Source organism: Dipodomys merriami, unplaced genomic scaffold, assembly GCF_024711535.1.
Source record: "Dipodomys merriami isolate MVZ:Mamm:240054 unplaced genomic scaffold, mDipMer1.0.p SCAF_8, whole genome shotgun sequence".
Taxonomy (NCBI): domain Eukaryota; kingdom Metazoa; phylum Chordata; class Mammalia; order Rodentia; family Heteromyidae; genus Dipodomys; species Dipodomys merriami.
Window position 1 is genome coordinate 44,481,006 of NW_027206401.1, and position 18,102 is coordinate 44,499,107.

The 18,102-nt window shown below is 34.5% G+C and overlaps 1 protein-coding gene across 6 annotated transcripts in view; it reads left to right on the forward strand.

The window, feature by feature from the left end:
• Epha7 (EPH receptor A7) overlaps window positions 1–18,102 on the forward strand; it is a 164,997-nt gene that overhangs the window by 49,765 nt on the left and 97,130 nt on the right. For all 6 annotated transcript variants that reach the window (XM_070010695.1, XM_070010691.1, XM_070010692.1 and 3 more), the window contains exons 4-5: window positions 13,076–13,231; window positions 14,848–15,183. In XM_070010695.1, the coding sequence (XP_069866796.1) occupies window positions 13,076–13,231; window positions 14,848–15,183 (492 nt within the window). The remainder of the gene's footprint in view (window positions 1–13,075; window positions 13,232–14,847; window positions 15,184–18,102) is intronic.

The following is an 18,102-nucleotide window of genomic DNA, read 5'->3' on the forward strand; positions in this document are numbered from 1 at the left end:
GTGGGGGGGGTGGGGGGGGTGGGGGGCGTGGGTTGAGGGTGTGTGTGGAGGAGATAGGAAGGGATGGGAAGGGGAAACAAAGGAGGAGGCTACAATGCTTAACAAAAAATGTACTCATTATCTTGCTCATGTAATTGTAACCCCTCTGTATGGTATTTTTACAATAAAAAAAGATTTAAAAAATCTCTGAAACACACAATTAAATGGAATTCTACTTGTACCTACCTTATCTTTTTTTTTAATATTACGAATGTACAGTTATTGATAGGGTGTGGATCTAGCTATGTAATACTATTTGCTTGCTGGGGGATGAAAATAAATGATTATTTAACTAGTTTATTGTTATTGAGGACTAGCCAGTGTGGGAGATAATTCTTCCTATCTTGTTTCTCTCTAAACAGTCAGATTATTTCATCGTTCTCTTTCCGTGTGTCTTTTACTCCCTTCTTCCTTCTCTCCTTCATGCATGTGTGTGTGTTTGTGTTTGTGTGTGTTTTCTCTTATTCTTTGCATTTCCATTTTTAGCTAGCTTCTTCTTATAAAAAAGAAAAAGAAGATTGAGCCCAAGAACAACATTTCTTTTCTTTTCTTTTCTTTTTGTAAAGATTTATTTATTTTTTTTCCTTCTGGTGTTTCTTTTGTTGTTGTTGTTTTATTTCTGAGAATTAAGGATTTGTCCCTATGCAACTTTTTTAAAATGTCATGCTTCAGGGTAAACTGATTTCTTTATGATCTCCAGGAAATTTTCTACTGACATAACAGAAATGATTATTTCTTTTCCCACGTGTTCAAACAGCCTTAAACTGCTGTAGGGTTATTTGCTTCACAAGACTTAGTATTGATTCCCATTTTATAGCTGACTTAGTGAGGCAAATAGAATCTTTACCAAATAGCTGGAAAGATTGCTTTAACTTAGGATATTTTAAATAAATTTTGAGATTATTATAGAAAACAGATCATGAGAAAGTCCATATTGGACTGTTCTTTATTTTAGAAAATAATGATGGAATTTTTTTTCTGGCTTTGGACTCTGGAAATATTCCTCACCCCCAAAATGTAAATTACCTAAGTATAATGTGAGAAAAGAAAAAGTCATTGATGAATCATTCACAGAGCAGTCTAATTTTAATTCTTTTTAGTGAGCTGAACTTATTTTGGCTTATTAAGTAAAGTGAAATCTCAAATGATTGATTATATGTGTGTATTTCTTATTCATCTGAAACTTTTATGAACTTGAAGTAAACTACCCTTATGGAATGTTCTCCTCTTGCCAGATCCACCAGAAACCTAATTGGAACACAAGCCAATAACTGCCTCTAGCAACTTTATAGTTAAATATAATTGGTTACTATTACATACCTTCAGACTTCCTGCATGCCTATCTACAATGGATAATGTTCTCACTTCACATTAATAAAATGCTGCAGGTTTGACAGGAAAGGTGACTTTAGTATCCATATTCACCTCAGAAGGAGATAATTAGCTGTTATGAAAGACACAAATTAAGGGACAGTATTTATAATTTACAGAAATGATTTTCTGTGAATTCAAAATCTCCATTAGCTTAGGCTCCTAATCAACTGATAGTCCATATCATTTAAAGTTAGTGATTGAAATGATAATGTAGCTTTTAGATATTAGCATATATTTTTAAGGGATTTTTTTTTGTTCCATTGCGAAGCACAGTGACAGACCCACAGGACACAAGTGGTAATTTTTTAAACAAGAAATAAATCACTTGGCAAATAATTTACATTTCTTCCTACTTGCACATCTGGCAATGGGAAGATGGCTCAAAGGTTATCAGACTTAGAAACTAGATGGGATTGAAAATTTACAAAGAAATTGACATTGAATAATAATCATAGTAGTTTTTTTATTGATTATACTGTACTGGTAACTTCACTTTGTTCTTCACTTGAATTATACTCGCTAATTCACAGAAATAGTAGATGATAGTTGTATTATTTTGCCCTTTGAATATGGGAAAACCAAGTACTTTAGCAAATTTGCAAAGTCCCATAATTAGTAAATGTTGGAACGAGAAAACAAACTCTTCATGTAAACGCTCTTTCAGAATCTTGGATGTGGTTTTATGTGATGGAATCACCAACATCTATCATTCAAAAATATGCATATTATCTTTTGATAAAGGTTCTTTAAAAAATGTAACAATGTGAATACCAATCATTAAAAGACAGATTGAAACCAGGTGCTGTTGGGCTCTTGACTATAATCCTAGATATTCATGAGGCTGAGATCTGAGAATCACCATTCAAAACCAGACTGGGTAGGAAAGTCTATGAAACTCTTATCTCTAATTCAATACAAAAACAAAACAAAACAAAAAACAGAAGTGGCACAGTGGCTCAAGTGGTAGAACACTAGACTTGAATTAAAGAAGCTGAGGGACAGTGCCGAGGCCCTGAGTTCAAGCCCAAGAACTTGCACAGAAAAAAAAAAAGAAGAAGAAGAAGGTTTTAGGGATCAAAGGTGGTTACATTGATCAAGATGCACTGTATTCATAAACAGATTTGTTGAAGAGTAATGTTTTTGTACACTATTTGGAGGTAATAAAATTAGCCAGGATGTAATAAGCTCTTGCCTTAATATTAGCTATTCAGGATTAAGAATAAGAATTGTGGTTTGAAGCCACTTTGGGCCGAAAAGTCCATGAAACATTGCCAGTAAACTATCAAAAAACAAAAACAAAAAACAAAATGGAGCTGTGGCTCAAATGGTAGAGCACTGTCCTGCAGGAAAATTTTCAAGGCAGCACCTAGGCCCTGAGAGTTCAAGCCCCAGGAATGGCGTGCACATGCACGCACGCACACACACACACACACACACACACACACACACACACACACACACACACACACCAATAACAACACATAAAGATAATAGAAGAATGCTTAAAAAGAAGAGGATTCTCATTCTCTCTCTTTCTCTCTCTCTTCTCTCTGTCTCTGTCTCTGTCCCTGTCCCTGTCTCTCTGTCTCTCTCTGTCTCTCTGTCTCTCTGTCTCCTCTCTCTCTCTCTCTCTCTCTCTCTCTCTCTCTCTCTCTCTCTCTCTCTCTCTCTCTCTCTCTCTCTCTCTCTCTGTCAGTTGTGGGGCTTGAACTCTGGGCCTGGGCGCTGTCCCTCAGCTCTTCAGCTCAAGGCGAGCGCTCTACCACTTGTGCCATAGCATCACTTCGGTTTTCTGGTAGTTTATTGGAGATAAGTGTCTCATGGACTTTCCTTGCAAGGCTGGCTTTGAACCATGATCCTCAGATTTTAGATGATAGGGGCATAAATACTATAGTAAATTGTGTCTCAGATCTGAAATCTTCCTAATGTGACACTGTTTAAGGTACCTCCTTATTTCAAGCTCTTTTTCATAATAGTTTTGTTCTAGATCACACACACACACACACACACACACACACACACACACACACACACACACACACACACACACACACACACACACACACACACACACACACACATATATGGCGTGCTCCCAGAGTTGACCTATGAGGACAGTAGTCAGTGAGATACATCTGGGTTTGCAGATTCATTTGAATCTTCCTCTTTAGAAGAGATGATTTTTTTTCCTTAAAGGAAGTTAGAGGATTTTAGAAAACCCATTTTTGTATTCTTACCTACAGGAGCCAAAATAAACGTGCATATCTTGCAGCATTTTTCCATACAAGGTTTAGCAGTGGTACATGAGACCTAGTGATAAATCACCAGGCAGAAAAGCCCTGATAGGCAACCATGGGCACTGTAGGGCTATGATGCTGATTCAGGTCAGCTCTGCTGAGGCACCAAAGTCTGAATGTACTGTAGATTGTGTGTGTGTGTGTGTGTGTGTGTGTGTGTGTGTGTGTGTGTGTGTGTGTGTGTGTGTGTGTGTGTGTGTGTGTGTGTGTTTAGGTACCCACTGGTTTGAGCTAGGAGATGGCATAAAAAATCAAAGATAGCATTTCAGTTAAATCAGTCTTGGGTAGTTAGATTGCCATGGTCTTATTTGAATGATCTTTTCCAGACAGAAATGTTTAAGAAAATGACTTGCTCATAATACCTAGGAGATAGTAATAAGAAATCAATAATTGATATCCAGTATGACAATACTTAATAATTTATTAGGTTGTGTAGTGGATTTGTTCATAGGTCTGTTTATGTTTATTTGCAATCCACATATCTTTTTTGGGTTATTATCTTACTTCTTTATCATAGTCTTCTAAGTATAAAATAGAATAAGAAGACAAAAGTGATCTAGAATATTCTTGCTTGACTTTTTATTTTATATTTCCTCATCTTTTGTTGATGACCACAAAATTACTATAATACTCATAAAATAACATTTAATTTTCCACCCCAGCAAAAATCTTAGACTATTTCAAACTAATGATCCAATTAAAATGAAAATTAAAATATTTACAGACTGCCTTGTTTTAACCCATTTTGCATTATAAAACTTAAAATCACTCTTTTTAAAAGATAGTTGTATGTATGCTTCATTTCTGTCACATAGTGTCCATAATATTTTAGTATAAATAATAAAAAGAAATTTTAAAAAACCCTTCATACACATATAGGTGAGTCTCTTCAGTGAATGTCCTCTATAGCTTAAAAAATGTCCAAAGTGTTTTCAGGTACGTGGGTATCTGTTTTTACAGCCTTCACATTCTGCATAATTTCTTTGCTAAATTCTTGCAACTTAGCTGCAGTGTAACGTACATGAAGCTTCACAAACTGTAATGTGTGCATTACATCATGTTGTCTTTATCCTCCCTGCCCACTGCTCATTCTCAATGTGAAAAATCACACTATGTCAGGGACGGGAGGTCTGGGTTTCAGGCAGACTCTGGTAATTATTCCCACTGAGGCATGGTCAATAGGATTAAAATACAGATTCTGGATCTGTCCATCCCAGATGAGGTCAGCACTCTGAGCAGTGGGAGTATGATTCCTGCAAGCTGTGCTTTCCCCTTGGCGGTGTAAGACCAGAGATATTAACATGACACAAATATTTGAAAGCTCCTATGGAAACAGACCGGCTTTGCAGGCATTAAGTACAATGTCCATCTGCAATAAATAAAATAACAGCACTCATTACAATCCCCAACTATGTATGGGTATAGATTCTACAACAATCTGAAAGCCCAGAAAGTTTCAATTACAGAACAATCCACTTATAGTTCATAATTAATAAACTCTTTTCAGCTGTGTAACTGTGGCCGGAAACATCTGCAAAGCCTCATATTTTACACACCGACACGCATAATTCCTTCAGAAAAAAAAATTGTGTGCTTAAAATCACAGGTCTGGCAATGGAGTAGGACCTAAAGAAGCTGAGGATAGTTGCACATGGTCAGGTCCTGGGACAGGTCGGGCAAGCATGAAGTGGTGAAGGAAACCATCCCTTCTCTGGTAAAGCACCATCAGTAAACAATATACGTGTTTAAGTTCTAGTCAGAAATTTAACCAAAACCAACTATTTTTACATAATGTGTCAGAAATTCCTCTTCACTGTAAGATTGAGATTGATGAAGCCCTGTTCCTTTTCATTCCTTTTTTTTTCTTCTTCTATTTTTTCCTTCAAGTCTTGAGGCTTGAACTTAGTTAGGGTCTGGGCCCTATCCTCAAGCTTTTTTGCTCAAAGCTAGCACTCTACTATTTAAGCCACAGCTCCACTTCTGTTTTCTTGGTCCTTTACTGGAGATAAGAGTTGCCCCCCCCCCCCAGACTCTTCTGCCTATGCTGGTTTCTAACTATGATACTCAGATCTCAAACTCCTGAATAGCTAGGATGTTGGATGTGAGCCACTAATGCCTAGCTGAAGCTCAGTTTCTTTACATGGTAAAATTACTCCTCTCATATAAGGTAATTGTTCTTTTGAAACTAAAACTAAACACAAAACTAATATATTTAAATATATATGTGTGTAGCATATTTCCTAGCTTTTAAAAAACATAAGAAATTTCCTACAACTAAATGCAAGTTCATAAAATAGTCATATATAGACAGTACATGTTAAAAAATGAGTTAATATATGAGATTAGCTATTTTCTTATTTTTTCCAACTTGAATCTTCAGATCTGAAGTCACACTATTAATGGACTTGTTTTTTTTTAATAACATCGCTATATTAAAATTAACTCACACACCACACAGTTCACACACTTCAGTATACAATTTAATGGCTTCCACTATAGTAAGAGAATCAGCTGTACAAATCAATTTTAGAGCATGGACTATAGCAAACAAATTAACCCCTGTGCCCACTAAGGGCCAAGTACCACTTCTTACTGTGCTCCATCCTCTGACATCCACTTATCTGTCTATTCAGATTGACCTATTTTGGCTATTTCATTTATATATAATTATACAATAGGTAATGTTTTGTGTTTTTTCCTTTGTGCATGTTAATAATTCTACCATGTATCATTTGTGTTTTTGAGACAGTCTTCCTAAGCTGGCCTTGAATTCATTAGACGTTAGCCTCTAACGCTAAAAAGCTGACTAAATTCTTTCCTGTAACTTTTTATCAAGATTCATCTCTATTGTCCAATGTGTCTGTAAATAACTCTTTTGATTTGTGTGTAATATTTCCTTACATTTATTAATTCATTAGTGGATGCATATTTGGGTTGTTTCTCCTTGTTGAATATTAGGAATGGTTCTATTCTCAATATCTATGTACAAACTTTTGTATGGAAGTATGGTTTTGCTCTTTTAAGTAAATATTTGAGGGTAGAGGTTTTTTGTTTTGTTTTGTTTTGTTTTAATTTTGGTCCATTTTAGAAATTGAAAATCTCTCTCAAAGAGTCTATGCATTTTTATTGCTACCAGCAGTGAAGGGTTTTTTTCTTTATTACCGTCTCTAAAATTTGTTATCCTTTTTATTGTAGCATTTCTACAGATTTTGTCGTGTCTCATTGTGGCTTTCATTTTAAAAAATTTTAATACGTATTTTATTGTACAGAGGGATTATAGTTACATGAGTAAGGTAATGACTACATTTTTATCGAGCATTTTTGCCTCCTCCTTTGTTTTTCCCCTACCATCTCTTCCTTCCCCACCTTCCCAACTATTCCCTCCCCAAAGTTGTAAAGTTCATTTTCAACATAGTGACTTTTCCACATAGTGTCTTTGTTACAATGGGTCAACTTGTATCCTTATTTCAGCATTTTTGTTATTTCCCTTCCCCTCTCCAAATTAGAAAAATGTATATACAAGATGCAGGGCACTGTACTCAAATACAGGGATTATACTATGGGGGAAGAGCATACAAAAGAAACAAAACAAAAATCACATGGTATATTTTAAGTACATTAAAAACAACAGCAAGAAAGATAAAACTTCTTGTGTCCCTTTCTTGGGATTCATTTCAGTAAGCATCATCTTATGTGGTCATATGTAGCTTTTGACCTTTTCTGCTTGTCCTAGACACATACAAGTTATTGCAAATAAGGGAAACCATGGGACATACATTTCTTTGGGCATGGCTTACTTCACTTAATATGATTTTTTTCAAGTCTTTCCATTTCCTAACAAATGGGGTGATGTCATTCTTTCTGATGGAGGCATAGAATTCCATTGTATAAATATACCACATTTTCTTGATCCATTCATCTACTGAAGGACATCTAAGTTGGTTCCCCAAAGAAATAACTGCCTGATTAATAAGTGGGCTGAAGACTTAAAGAGAAACTTCTCTGAAAAGAAAATAAGAATGGCCAATAGACACATGATGAAATGCTCAACTTCTTTAGCCATAAAATAAGTGCAAATCAAAACAACAATGAGATTCCACTTCATCCCAGTTAGAATGTCTATAATCAAGAAATCTAGTAACAACAGATGCTGGAGGGGATGTATCCAAATGGGAATCCTACTGCTTTGTCATTGGGAGTGTAAACTTGTCCAACCACTCCGGAAAGCAGTATGTAGGTTCCTCAAAAGAGGTCATAGAACTCCCATATGATCCAGCAATCCCACTTTTGGCATTTACCCAAATGATCATAAACAAGGCCATACTAAAGCTACCAGCACAACTAAGTTTATCACAGCATTATTCACCATAGCTAAGATTCTTTCAATTTTCTAATAGCTATATATAGTGTATCTTTTTTTTATAAGTGTCCTGGCCATTTTTATAACCGCTGTGAAGAAATCTTTGATCAGATAATCTTAGTTTTGTTTGCTTTAATTAATGTATTATTTTAGAGCCTACTATTTTGCTTAAAATTCAGATTTATTAAATTTCTGGATAATATCTCATTTTAGCTTATGATTTTATACTGGATATGTTTTATGCATTCTTTACAGATATAATATTTTCAAGAAAAGATCTAAGACCTACAGGATTTTAGTACTGATCAAATAGAAAAATTAGAAATAAACATGTCCAGGGTCTAATGGTAATGCTATGATTTTGGCTGAGTCAAAGCATCAGAACAGATGAACAGGTAAAGAAAATATGGCATATTCTCATAATAGACTATTGTCCTTGAAATTATGTCATTGACATGAAAATGGATGGAGATAGAGGTAATCATGCGAAGGCACACTCAGAAATGCAAAAAGTCACATGTTTTTTTCTCATGTGGAATCTAGATCTTAAAAAGTATATGCCTATGAAAAGGAGATTATTTGGAAGAGGAAGGGGACCAGCAGGAGGAGAAAGGGAAGAACAGAGAAAGAAATGAGTAATGAATAGGACTCAATTAATATATGAATGCATGTATGAAAGCATCAGAATGAAACACATTATACTGTATAATAATTACACACCAATAAAAATGAAAGAATCCAAAACTTTAATATCAACTGTCTCATATTTAAATACCTTTATGTTTAGAATTTTTGTGCACTCTTATTTTTAAGTAATTAATATATGAGTAAGCCTTTTCTTTTCCTTGTTATGGAATGCAATCTTAAATTTATTCGAGTTAAGTTTTGCTATATGGGGCAATATATTATTATTTTCAAATAGTTAAGTTTAAACCAATAGAGTCTCATAAGTTTTATGACAATAAATAGGAAAGATATAATACTGTAATATGGTTTTAGCAGATAATATTACTGTTTTGTGTACAGAAATCTCATGCATTTTCTAGGCTATATTTTTTCTCTTTCATTTTCTTAATAATTTTTAGTCTAAAGTCTAGAACTCACTTAGCATATGAAATCTTACATGATTACAATTCATGGCTCTAGGATAATGACCTTGTTGTTTCATTCATTAAGGCCCCAAAAACTCAAAGATAAGTCTAAAGAATCAATCTCCATCTTGCTTAATAATGGAAAAACACTTATTAAGATAACAGGGTAGAGATTACTTTTACAAAAACAATTATGTATTTTAAAACAAGTTTAATATCTATCCTTAGTCTTTATCCATTAACATTTAGTTAAAATAAATCAGAGAGCAGGATGTTAAAAATGGTATATTTCTAATTTATATTTAAAATTTTTATATAGGGTACATACTATATCAATTAAAGTTTTCATTGTGTTCAGGTACAATAGTGATAATTGAGAAATAAAGCACAGAAAGAATTTTGTAAAGTTGTTGCACAGTTTCTAAACACTTTTTTAAATATCTCATAAGTGTAAAAGGAATTTACCTTTGAACTATTTATATCTAAAAATTTTTACCTCGTACTGTCTGGAAAATCAGCTACATTTATGCTGAAAAGAACCTACCTGTATTTCTATGTTGGCTTTTATGGAGTGGTTGAAGACCACTGTGTGCATGCCTCACAGATATACCACATCACCCTAATTTGTCTCACTGAGCATCTGGCTCTTGTAATTTCATACATCCTATCACGATTTCTAATTTTAAGTGAATTGGTTACTTCCTGCCCAAGATTAGGCTGTTGTTTCTACACATCCAGTCTATACTCTTACTACCTTTGCTCTGAAGGTTTTATACTTATTTTTAATAACTCTAAATTGATGTCTTCCGTAGAAGTTAAGTGAAAGCTGGCTTGTTATAACTTATAATTTTCAATATTAACTCAATTGTGACAGAATATCACTTCAAAGTAAAAAGTGTAAGAATTTTCCGGTACTGAATCTATTTAATGATTAGCTGTACATGGATTCCAGCATTCCGAACATATGACTCATGCCATCATCCATAGTGAAATCAAGGAGGACTACTTCATATCTCCTCTTAAGGAAGTGCTAGGATATCATTTCATAGTTTCTTAAACAGCTGTAAATTAGTAGCAATGTATGAGAAAATAAAGCTCCATCAAAATTACTGTGAGGGTCATTAAAGCTCATGAGACTATTAAAGAAGCAGCAAATGAGACTCCAACTTTAGGAAACAGCATACGGTCATGTGTCACAGGCTCTGTGTCCTAAATCCACTTTTAAACCAGACGAGAAGAATTATTTGAAGAATCCAGGTTACTTTTGCTTCAAATCTGTTTTCCCATCTGTTAAAAGAAAAATAGAATTTAGTGTACTTTGGAAGTTGAGCAATAAAAATGTTAAATTTCTCAACATTGGGTATTATAGATATATTGCAGAAATAATGTTAAGTTGAACAAATAAACTTTCTAATTCTTGATGAAAATGAGCCTGCAGACTTACCGACTTTTATTGAAAATGGGCAAAGGAAGTTAGGAGGATTGTTAGTGCACTATAGTTGTCTGCCTATTCATTGTGGAAGCCTGATGTAATACATGTCAAATCATTTGCCTCATATCCCTATCCTCTAAAAAATTTCCCCTGTAAAATGTAAGTAAATACACATATAATATATGATATATAATATGTATTAAATGTATGATATATTATTTGATGTATATGATGTATATATGCTATTTATTCTACATAATATGTACTTATATACATCTGTATTTATATTTATGGCTTGTCAGTACAGTCTGTCTTCTACCTCTTCCTCTTCTTCTCCCTCTCCCGTTTCCTTTCATTTTTCCCTCTCCCTTTTCTTCTCCTTCCTTCTCCTTATTCCTTTTCTTAATCATTATTTATTTTGAACACTTCCAAGACTTCATGAATCAGATAGAAAAGCATTTTCTTCTATTTGCTTTTTGAATGGCACAGTGGAGATTTAAAGAGTAGATTGCGGTCCTCACAAATCTAAGCTAAATCTATGACTCTACCCAGTTACAATCTTTAGTATGGGAAAATCAGACACAGAGGTGTTATATTGTTTATTATTTTGTTATTAAATTCATTGTTTGTGCTTTAGAATTGAAATAATTGCTATGAAGATGCAAAAAGCTTTTTTGGGTTATAGGTATACTGTGAGGCCTAGGAAGTGCAGCCCAGCAGCCCCATTATGAGCATAGTGTTTACAGAGAAACTGTTATGCTTCTGTAGATCTTTTATGAATGATGCATCTTTAAATTGAATTTGTAGTCTGTATGAAATATCTATCTTGTTCAAGGAAGCAGACTTATTTTTGTGAAACCCAACTATTGATCTATTAGAATGATTTTTTTTGGTACTTATTAGCATGTGAACAAAAGGGTATTTCTGCTTTAATTCCCTGTGGTACAAATAACAAATTAAGGTCTAAATGAATTTCTTGTTAAGTATTCACTAAACTTTCCTTGTAGATAAGATTTAGGTGATTTTTTAAAATAAAACTTGAAGTGCACAAATACAGAGGATGTATTGAATATATTCAATGAATTGAAATAATGAAAATATTCAACATTCTAATTTTAATTGATGATAAGTATAAATCTCTCAAATAGCTAGGAATATTAACTGGTGCATGGTTTCCTAAGTCCATGACAGAATCTAAATGAATAAGACCAACTTGATTGAGAGATAGAAGACACATGTTTTCCTTCCTACATGTCTGATAGCAGTTGCTTCATCAGTGTGACAGAGGCCTTAACCTCTCCGCTCCAGAGAACCAGAGAGATATTCTATTAGTGGTTCTATAAGCCTTTCTCCTTGTTTTGGGTGATAAAGTCAGCTCTTTCTTAGGATTTCCTTATGTTAGTAATCAAAAATGTCCGTATAATAGAATGAAATTGTGTTATTACTTATGGGCTCTAATTGTATTTCTGAGTTCCTAAAATTTTGGCATAGGTATTCCTGACATAAGAAGATAAAAGTTTTTGCATATTAATAATATGATAATTAAAATTTTATGGATATTTCAATAACACAGCCAAATTAACACTTAATTCCTAGCTACTTTAGCATAAGAAGATGCAATGGAATGGGCTAGAGACCTAGGGACCACTTAATTTTTGTTGAATTCAACGCTTAATTATGTGTTTTTTTCTGCAGAAACAAAATTAAGATTTTTGTCCTGATACTGTTCAGTTTTGGATTCTTAACTTTGGATCAAAACCAGCTTCTATTAGCTCTATTTTATATTTCTGCTATTATTTATTATTATTTTTATGTGTTTTGTTGTGAGTAGAGGCTTAAATTTAGCACCTCTTGCTTTTGTTTGCCTTTTTAACTCAAGGCTGGAGCTCTACCATTTGAGCCACACCTCCAACTTCTGGTTTTTGCTCAATAGTTGGAGTTAAAGGGATAAGTCAAATAGTGCAATTCCTTAGAAAGGCCAAGTCAAAGTTCATCAAAATAAAACACCAAAATTAAGAAGAGTGAGGAAATGGGTGTGTAGTTGGGTGAGGATGTTGAAAGGGGTGATATTGATTAAGATAGATTGTATTCATAAACTACTTTGTTAAATGTCAACTCTTTTGTAGAACTATTTAATGATGATTAAAAAACAATCATGAAAAAAAGGTCTTTCTGACTTTCTTACCTGGGCTAGCTGTGAATTGTAACTATTGGATCACATTCTCCAGAGCAGCTGTGATTACAGGCTGGAGCTACCAGTACACAACTCATTACTTCGTTGTAAAAATGTATTTACATTGTTACTACTTTACACTAAAGTAAATACTTCATCAGGAAAAGCTTTTCATCTGAACAACTCTTTGTTCTCTTGTCTTGTTTTAACCGAACAAATTTAGTATTTTATTCTTTAGTAATTTCCTCTATAATTTTAATTGGTTTATATATTCTCATCTTCCTATCTGTATTTTCTTTGCATACCTAGCCTGTGGCCGTGGCTTCTACAAATCTTCCTCACAAGATCTTCAGTGCTCACGTTGTCCGACACATAGTTTTTCTGATCGAGAAGGCTCCTCAAGATGTGAATGTGAAGATGGGTATTACAGAGCTCCATCTGACCCACCATATGTCGCCTGCACAAGTAAGTTCACAAGAAGAAACTTACAAAAGCCCTCAGATCCCTTTTACTCATCTGTACCTATGTGGCACTCCTGAGACATGGACTGAATTTATGAATATACAGTCTTGGTTACTCTGAACTTACTCTTAAATATTTGAAACATTTCCAAGAAAGATAAGTTTGAGAATAATATATGTGTATCTTTTCTCATTTTCTGGGAAATTTTAATGTCTCTACAATTAACAGGCATTTAAATAACATTTTTCATGTGCATTTTATAGATACTGTAAAATTAAAAGTTATTAAAATCCTGCTTGGCACTGATGGCTCACAGATGTAATTCTAGCTACTCAAGAGTTTGAGATCTGATCTAAAGGGCTTGAAGTCAGGGCCCGGGTGCTGGCCCTTAGCAATTTTTGCTCAAGGATGGCGCTGTACCGCTTCCGGTTTTCTGGTGCTGAATTAGAGAAAAGTTTATGGACTTTCCTGCCCTCCTGGCTTCGAACCATGCTCCTTAGATCTTAGCCTCCTGAGTAGCTAGGATTACAAGTGTAAGACACCTCATATTCTTCTTTCAAATTAACCACAATAAAACCAGAAGTGGAGCTGTCTTAAGTGGTATAGGTCTTGCCTTCAGTAGAAGAAGCTTAAAAGTACTCTGGCCCTGAGTTCAAGCCTTGGTAATGGCACACACACACACACACACACACACACACACACACACACACACACACACACACACACACACGTACTGCAGTTCAAAAAGAATATGAAAAATGTATATAAATTTTCCTATTTTGGGGAGGGGAAGGAGAATAACAAAATGTTGAAACAAGGATACAGGTTGACCATTGTAACAATGAGATGTACAAGACACTATGTTGAAAACGAACTTTACAACTTCAGGGGCAGAGGGTGGGAGGATTTGGGGAGGGAAGGGATAGTAGGGGAAAAACAAAAGAGGGGGTAACAATACTCAATAGGAAATGTACTCATTACCTTACTCATGTAACTGTAACCCTCGGTACAGTATCTTTACAATAAAAAATTACAAAATAATATGAAACATAAGCAAACACAGATGTTTTCAGTTTGCAAATTCCATCAGTAGAGCAAGTCTCACATTTGGTACTTCAATTAATGAAGGTTTGATCACTCCCAATACAAAGTCAGTTCTACACATCACTAAAAATCATTCTTGAGTGTGTGAAGAATGAATAAATGTATCCAATGTTATATGGCTAAAAGGGAAACTATTTTTAAGGAACCACGCTACTGTTTTTATAGATATCTTAACTGTTCTTCTTTAATTGCTTGGAAGAGAACTAACTGAAGATCGTGGCAATAGTACAAAGACAATTGTTCTCCTGTTTGCATTTTGACATATTAAATGGAAAAATAAATAAAGCCTCCTGCCAAATCAATTCAAGGAGGCTTTTATACAGCTTCACTAGTAAAGGTAATGAAAGGTTTCTGTGAAAGCAAGCATTTCAGCTAGGTTTCTCTTTGGTAATTGAGCCTTCGTATCCCATATAGCTCCTTGTGTTCATTTTCTTTAGTTTGTTTGCTTGTTTTATTCCCCCTTTCTCCCTCTCTCCTTTCATTTTTGCTAACTTGTTTGTTTTTGCTTTCCAAAGGGCCTCCATCTGCACCGCAGAACCTCATTTTCAATATCAATCAGACCACAGTGAGTTTGGAATGGAGTCCTCCTGCAGACAATGGGGGACGGAACGATGTCACCTACCGAATCCTGTGCAAGCGCTGCAGTTGGGAGCAGGGCGAGTGTGTCCCCTGTGGGAGTAACATTGGATACATGCCCCAGCAGACCGGCCTGGAGGATAACTATGTCACTGTCATGGACCTGCTCGCCCATGCCAATTACACTTTTGAAGTTGAAGCTGTAAATGGAGTTTCCGACTTAAGCCGATCCCAGAGGCTCTTCGCAGCTGTCAGTATCACCACTGGACAAGCAGGTATGTTGTGTGCTTGTCTTTCCTGAACACACACCATGTGTCTGGGCCCAAGTTGGGGCTCTGGCTTAAATAGCTAGCCCTGCTACAGTGAACTTGATTATCCCAATTTATGGATTATTTCCACCTTTAGATTTTTCCTCCTTTCCCCTGAATGACTAACCATCCTCATTAAGATCTCCAGAATTCTGGTTTAATTTGTATACCAGTTTAAACTGTGATTAACCAAAGGACGCTGCTGGAAGCTCAAAAGGAAGAGAAGTGATATACTAATTAACTCAAAGCATATTAATTAACATGAAGCAAAGCATATTTTTCACATTGTTACTATTCTGATGTATTTGCTCATGATTATAAGTGATATAATAATGAAAGAGCTAGAGGTACATATTAACATATATATATATATACATATCTATATACATATATATATGATATGTGGTAAGTCTGCTTTTAAATTTGTGTGAGAGATTTTTAAGTTTATCCATAGATTTAGGGATTATCTGAATGTTAATAAGACTGGACTTAGGCACTTGGCAGATTCCATGATTATTTCAGAGGAAATGAAAGTGTTAATTGTGAACTTGTAGCTCTAGTTTGTTTGGGATTTTAAAAAATCTATATTCTATATTGGCCTTTGAGATACCACCCTCAGTTTTTATTATAATAAGGATTATCTAGGAAATACATATTTGGAAGTAAGTTTTAGAACCTGGAAGCTGTCAGAATCTTTAGGAAAGTCTTATTGGAAGAAATTTTAGAATTTCAAGTATTTGTCAACCATTTAAAAAGTTCTTGCAGCTGAAAGGAGATACTATATAATTTATGCAGCCAAGTGATATATGTGATCATTAATAAAAACTGACCTTTCTTTTAGAGTATGGGATTTGTGATCACCATATTACTCATAAGATTGTCAAGGACAGTAGACAGCCTTGGCTGTCTGTCTTAAAGCCAGTCAGTGTTTTCCTCCACATTTTTGGAGCCTAAGCCTAAGCCATTCTCCCTTTTGATGCCAATTTCCACAAAATGTTACCTATTTAAATTATATCTGTATGACGAAAACTGTACATATGGTCTCAAGCTTACCATTTTGAACAGATTAGTAGGTTCTTACACTAAAGGTTTCATTCTGACGTTTATTTAAAAGGCTATTGCAAATCAGATCTCTCATGTATGAGCAGATGTCTGAGATAAAACATGGAAACTTAAGTTTCTAGTAATTGGACAAAATAAATAATTGAATTAACTGATACTTGGATTTTACTCATTTAGTGAATGGTTTTCGCACTATTCAGTCTTTAAAAAAATCTTTTGATTTTCTTTAAGTAGTTGTATAAATGAGTTACCATTCAAGAAATTCATTCACAGATACATCGTGATTGGTATCAGCCCTTTTTGCATTCTCATTTATCCCTCCCAAGTGCCTTTGTCCCTAGATGTTCATCCATAATTAGTATTGAAATATATAATACTGAATGTAAAAAAATGGGTTTAATACGTTTTAGGTTTATGATTGACACATTAGAGCTATCTTTTGGAAGCATTAACAAGAACTTTTAAATCTAGTGAGCTACAGTAAACTTGTCTTATTCTTCTAAAGAAGTGGTATTTTAATTTATTTTTAAACAACATACAACTTTGCTGGAGTGGTACTACAAATACAATTTGCTAAATTGGCCACTTTGGGGATCTTTTTCTGTTTTCTAAATATCTTTTGCTCAATTTTTCAGTTTAAAACTGCATGGGCTTAATAGGTCATCGATTTTCTATAAATTTTTATATTCACAGTGGTTTTATATAGCAACTTGGGTTGCTGAAACTTTTCTGTTTAAAGCAAACTAGATTTGTTTCATATGAATGTGTGTATGTTTGCTTACATTTGGGAGAGACAATGCTAATTTAAATGTGAAGAAAATAGATTGTGATTTTTATATGGTCTCATACGATTTAACTGAATATTACAAGTCTGACTTTACCTTAATGGCTATTGCATTTATCAGAACAATAAAAGTAAGCTCCTTCTCTAGTCGTATATGATACAACAATTTTAACAATGAAAATAATCCTTGTGATTTATGGTGTACATACTATGTTCCTGCTTATTTTGTTGTATGCATATTGACATGAAAATGGAATGTGAAAGTTGAGACATCTAACTGTTTAGATTCATGCCGTCGCCTAGACAAATGAAAGACATAAGATCCCTTTTCACATCATAACAAATGGACAAAGTAGTAACCCAATGCTAAATATATTTCTGTTTACTTGGAAATTATAAACAGCTGAAAAATATGTATACTTATTCACAAAGTATATGATTGCTGGTGTCTGGAAAGCACCTGGAAGGAATTAGGATGAAAACTGATACTCTATGGAAGAGAATATGAACAATGAGCAAATTGCATCTCTAAGATGAAAAAAACCAAGAAGATCGAGATAGGTGTGCTAAAATTTTATTTGAGGGTGTTTTGGGGATCAAACCATCAGAAACAAGAAAGGAAAGAAAGCAGGCAGAGGGAGGATTGAACTGGGATGTAATCTTGGATTTTTTCAGCCATCTTGATGGGCATCTTTATCTGTTTTGAACCCTTAGGTTGTTCTGTCTTCTATGGGGTGGATGTAGGTTTCTCAAAGAAGGAACAAGGTGTTTGTTTTTTTAGAACAGAAAACCACAAAAGGATGTATGGAACTGATGTCTGTTTCCTGGCAGCTGTCTCAGCAGCCAGGCAAATTATTTATTTTGTCCTTCACCAAGGGGAATGAGGCCACACCATAACATCCATTACACATAGTTAAATGATACAAAATAAAAGAAAATAAAATATTGAGGGCAATGTTCAGGGTGAATTTAGGAAAAGGCAATGACAGATTGGACGAACTAAGATTTGTGAGAAAGACTTATGCAGGAGGTTACTTTTG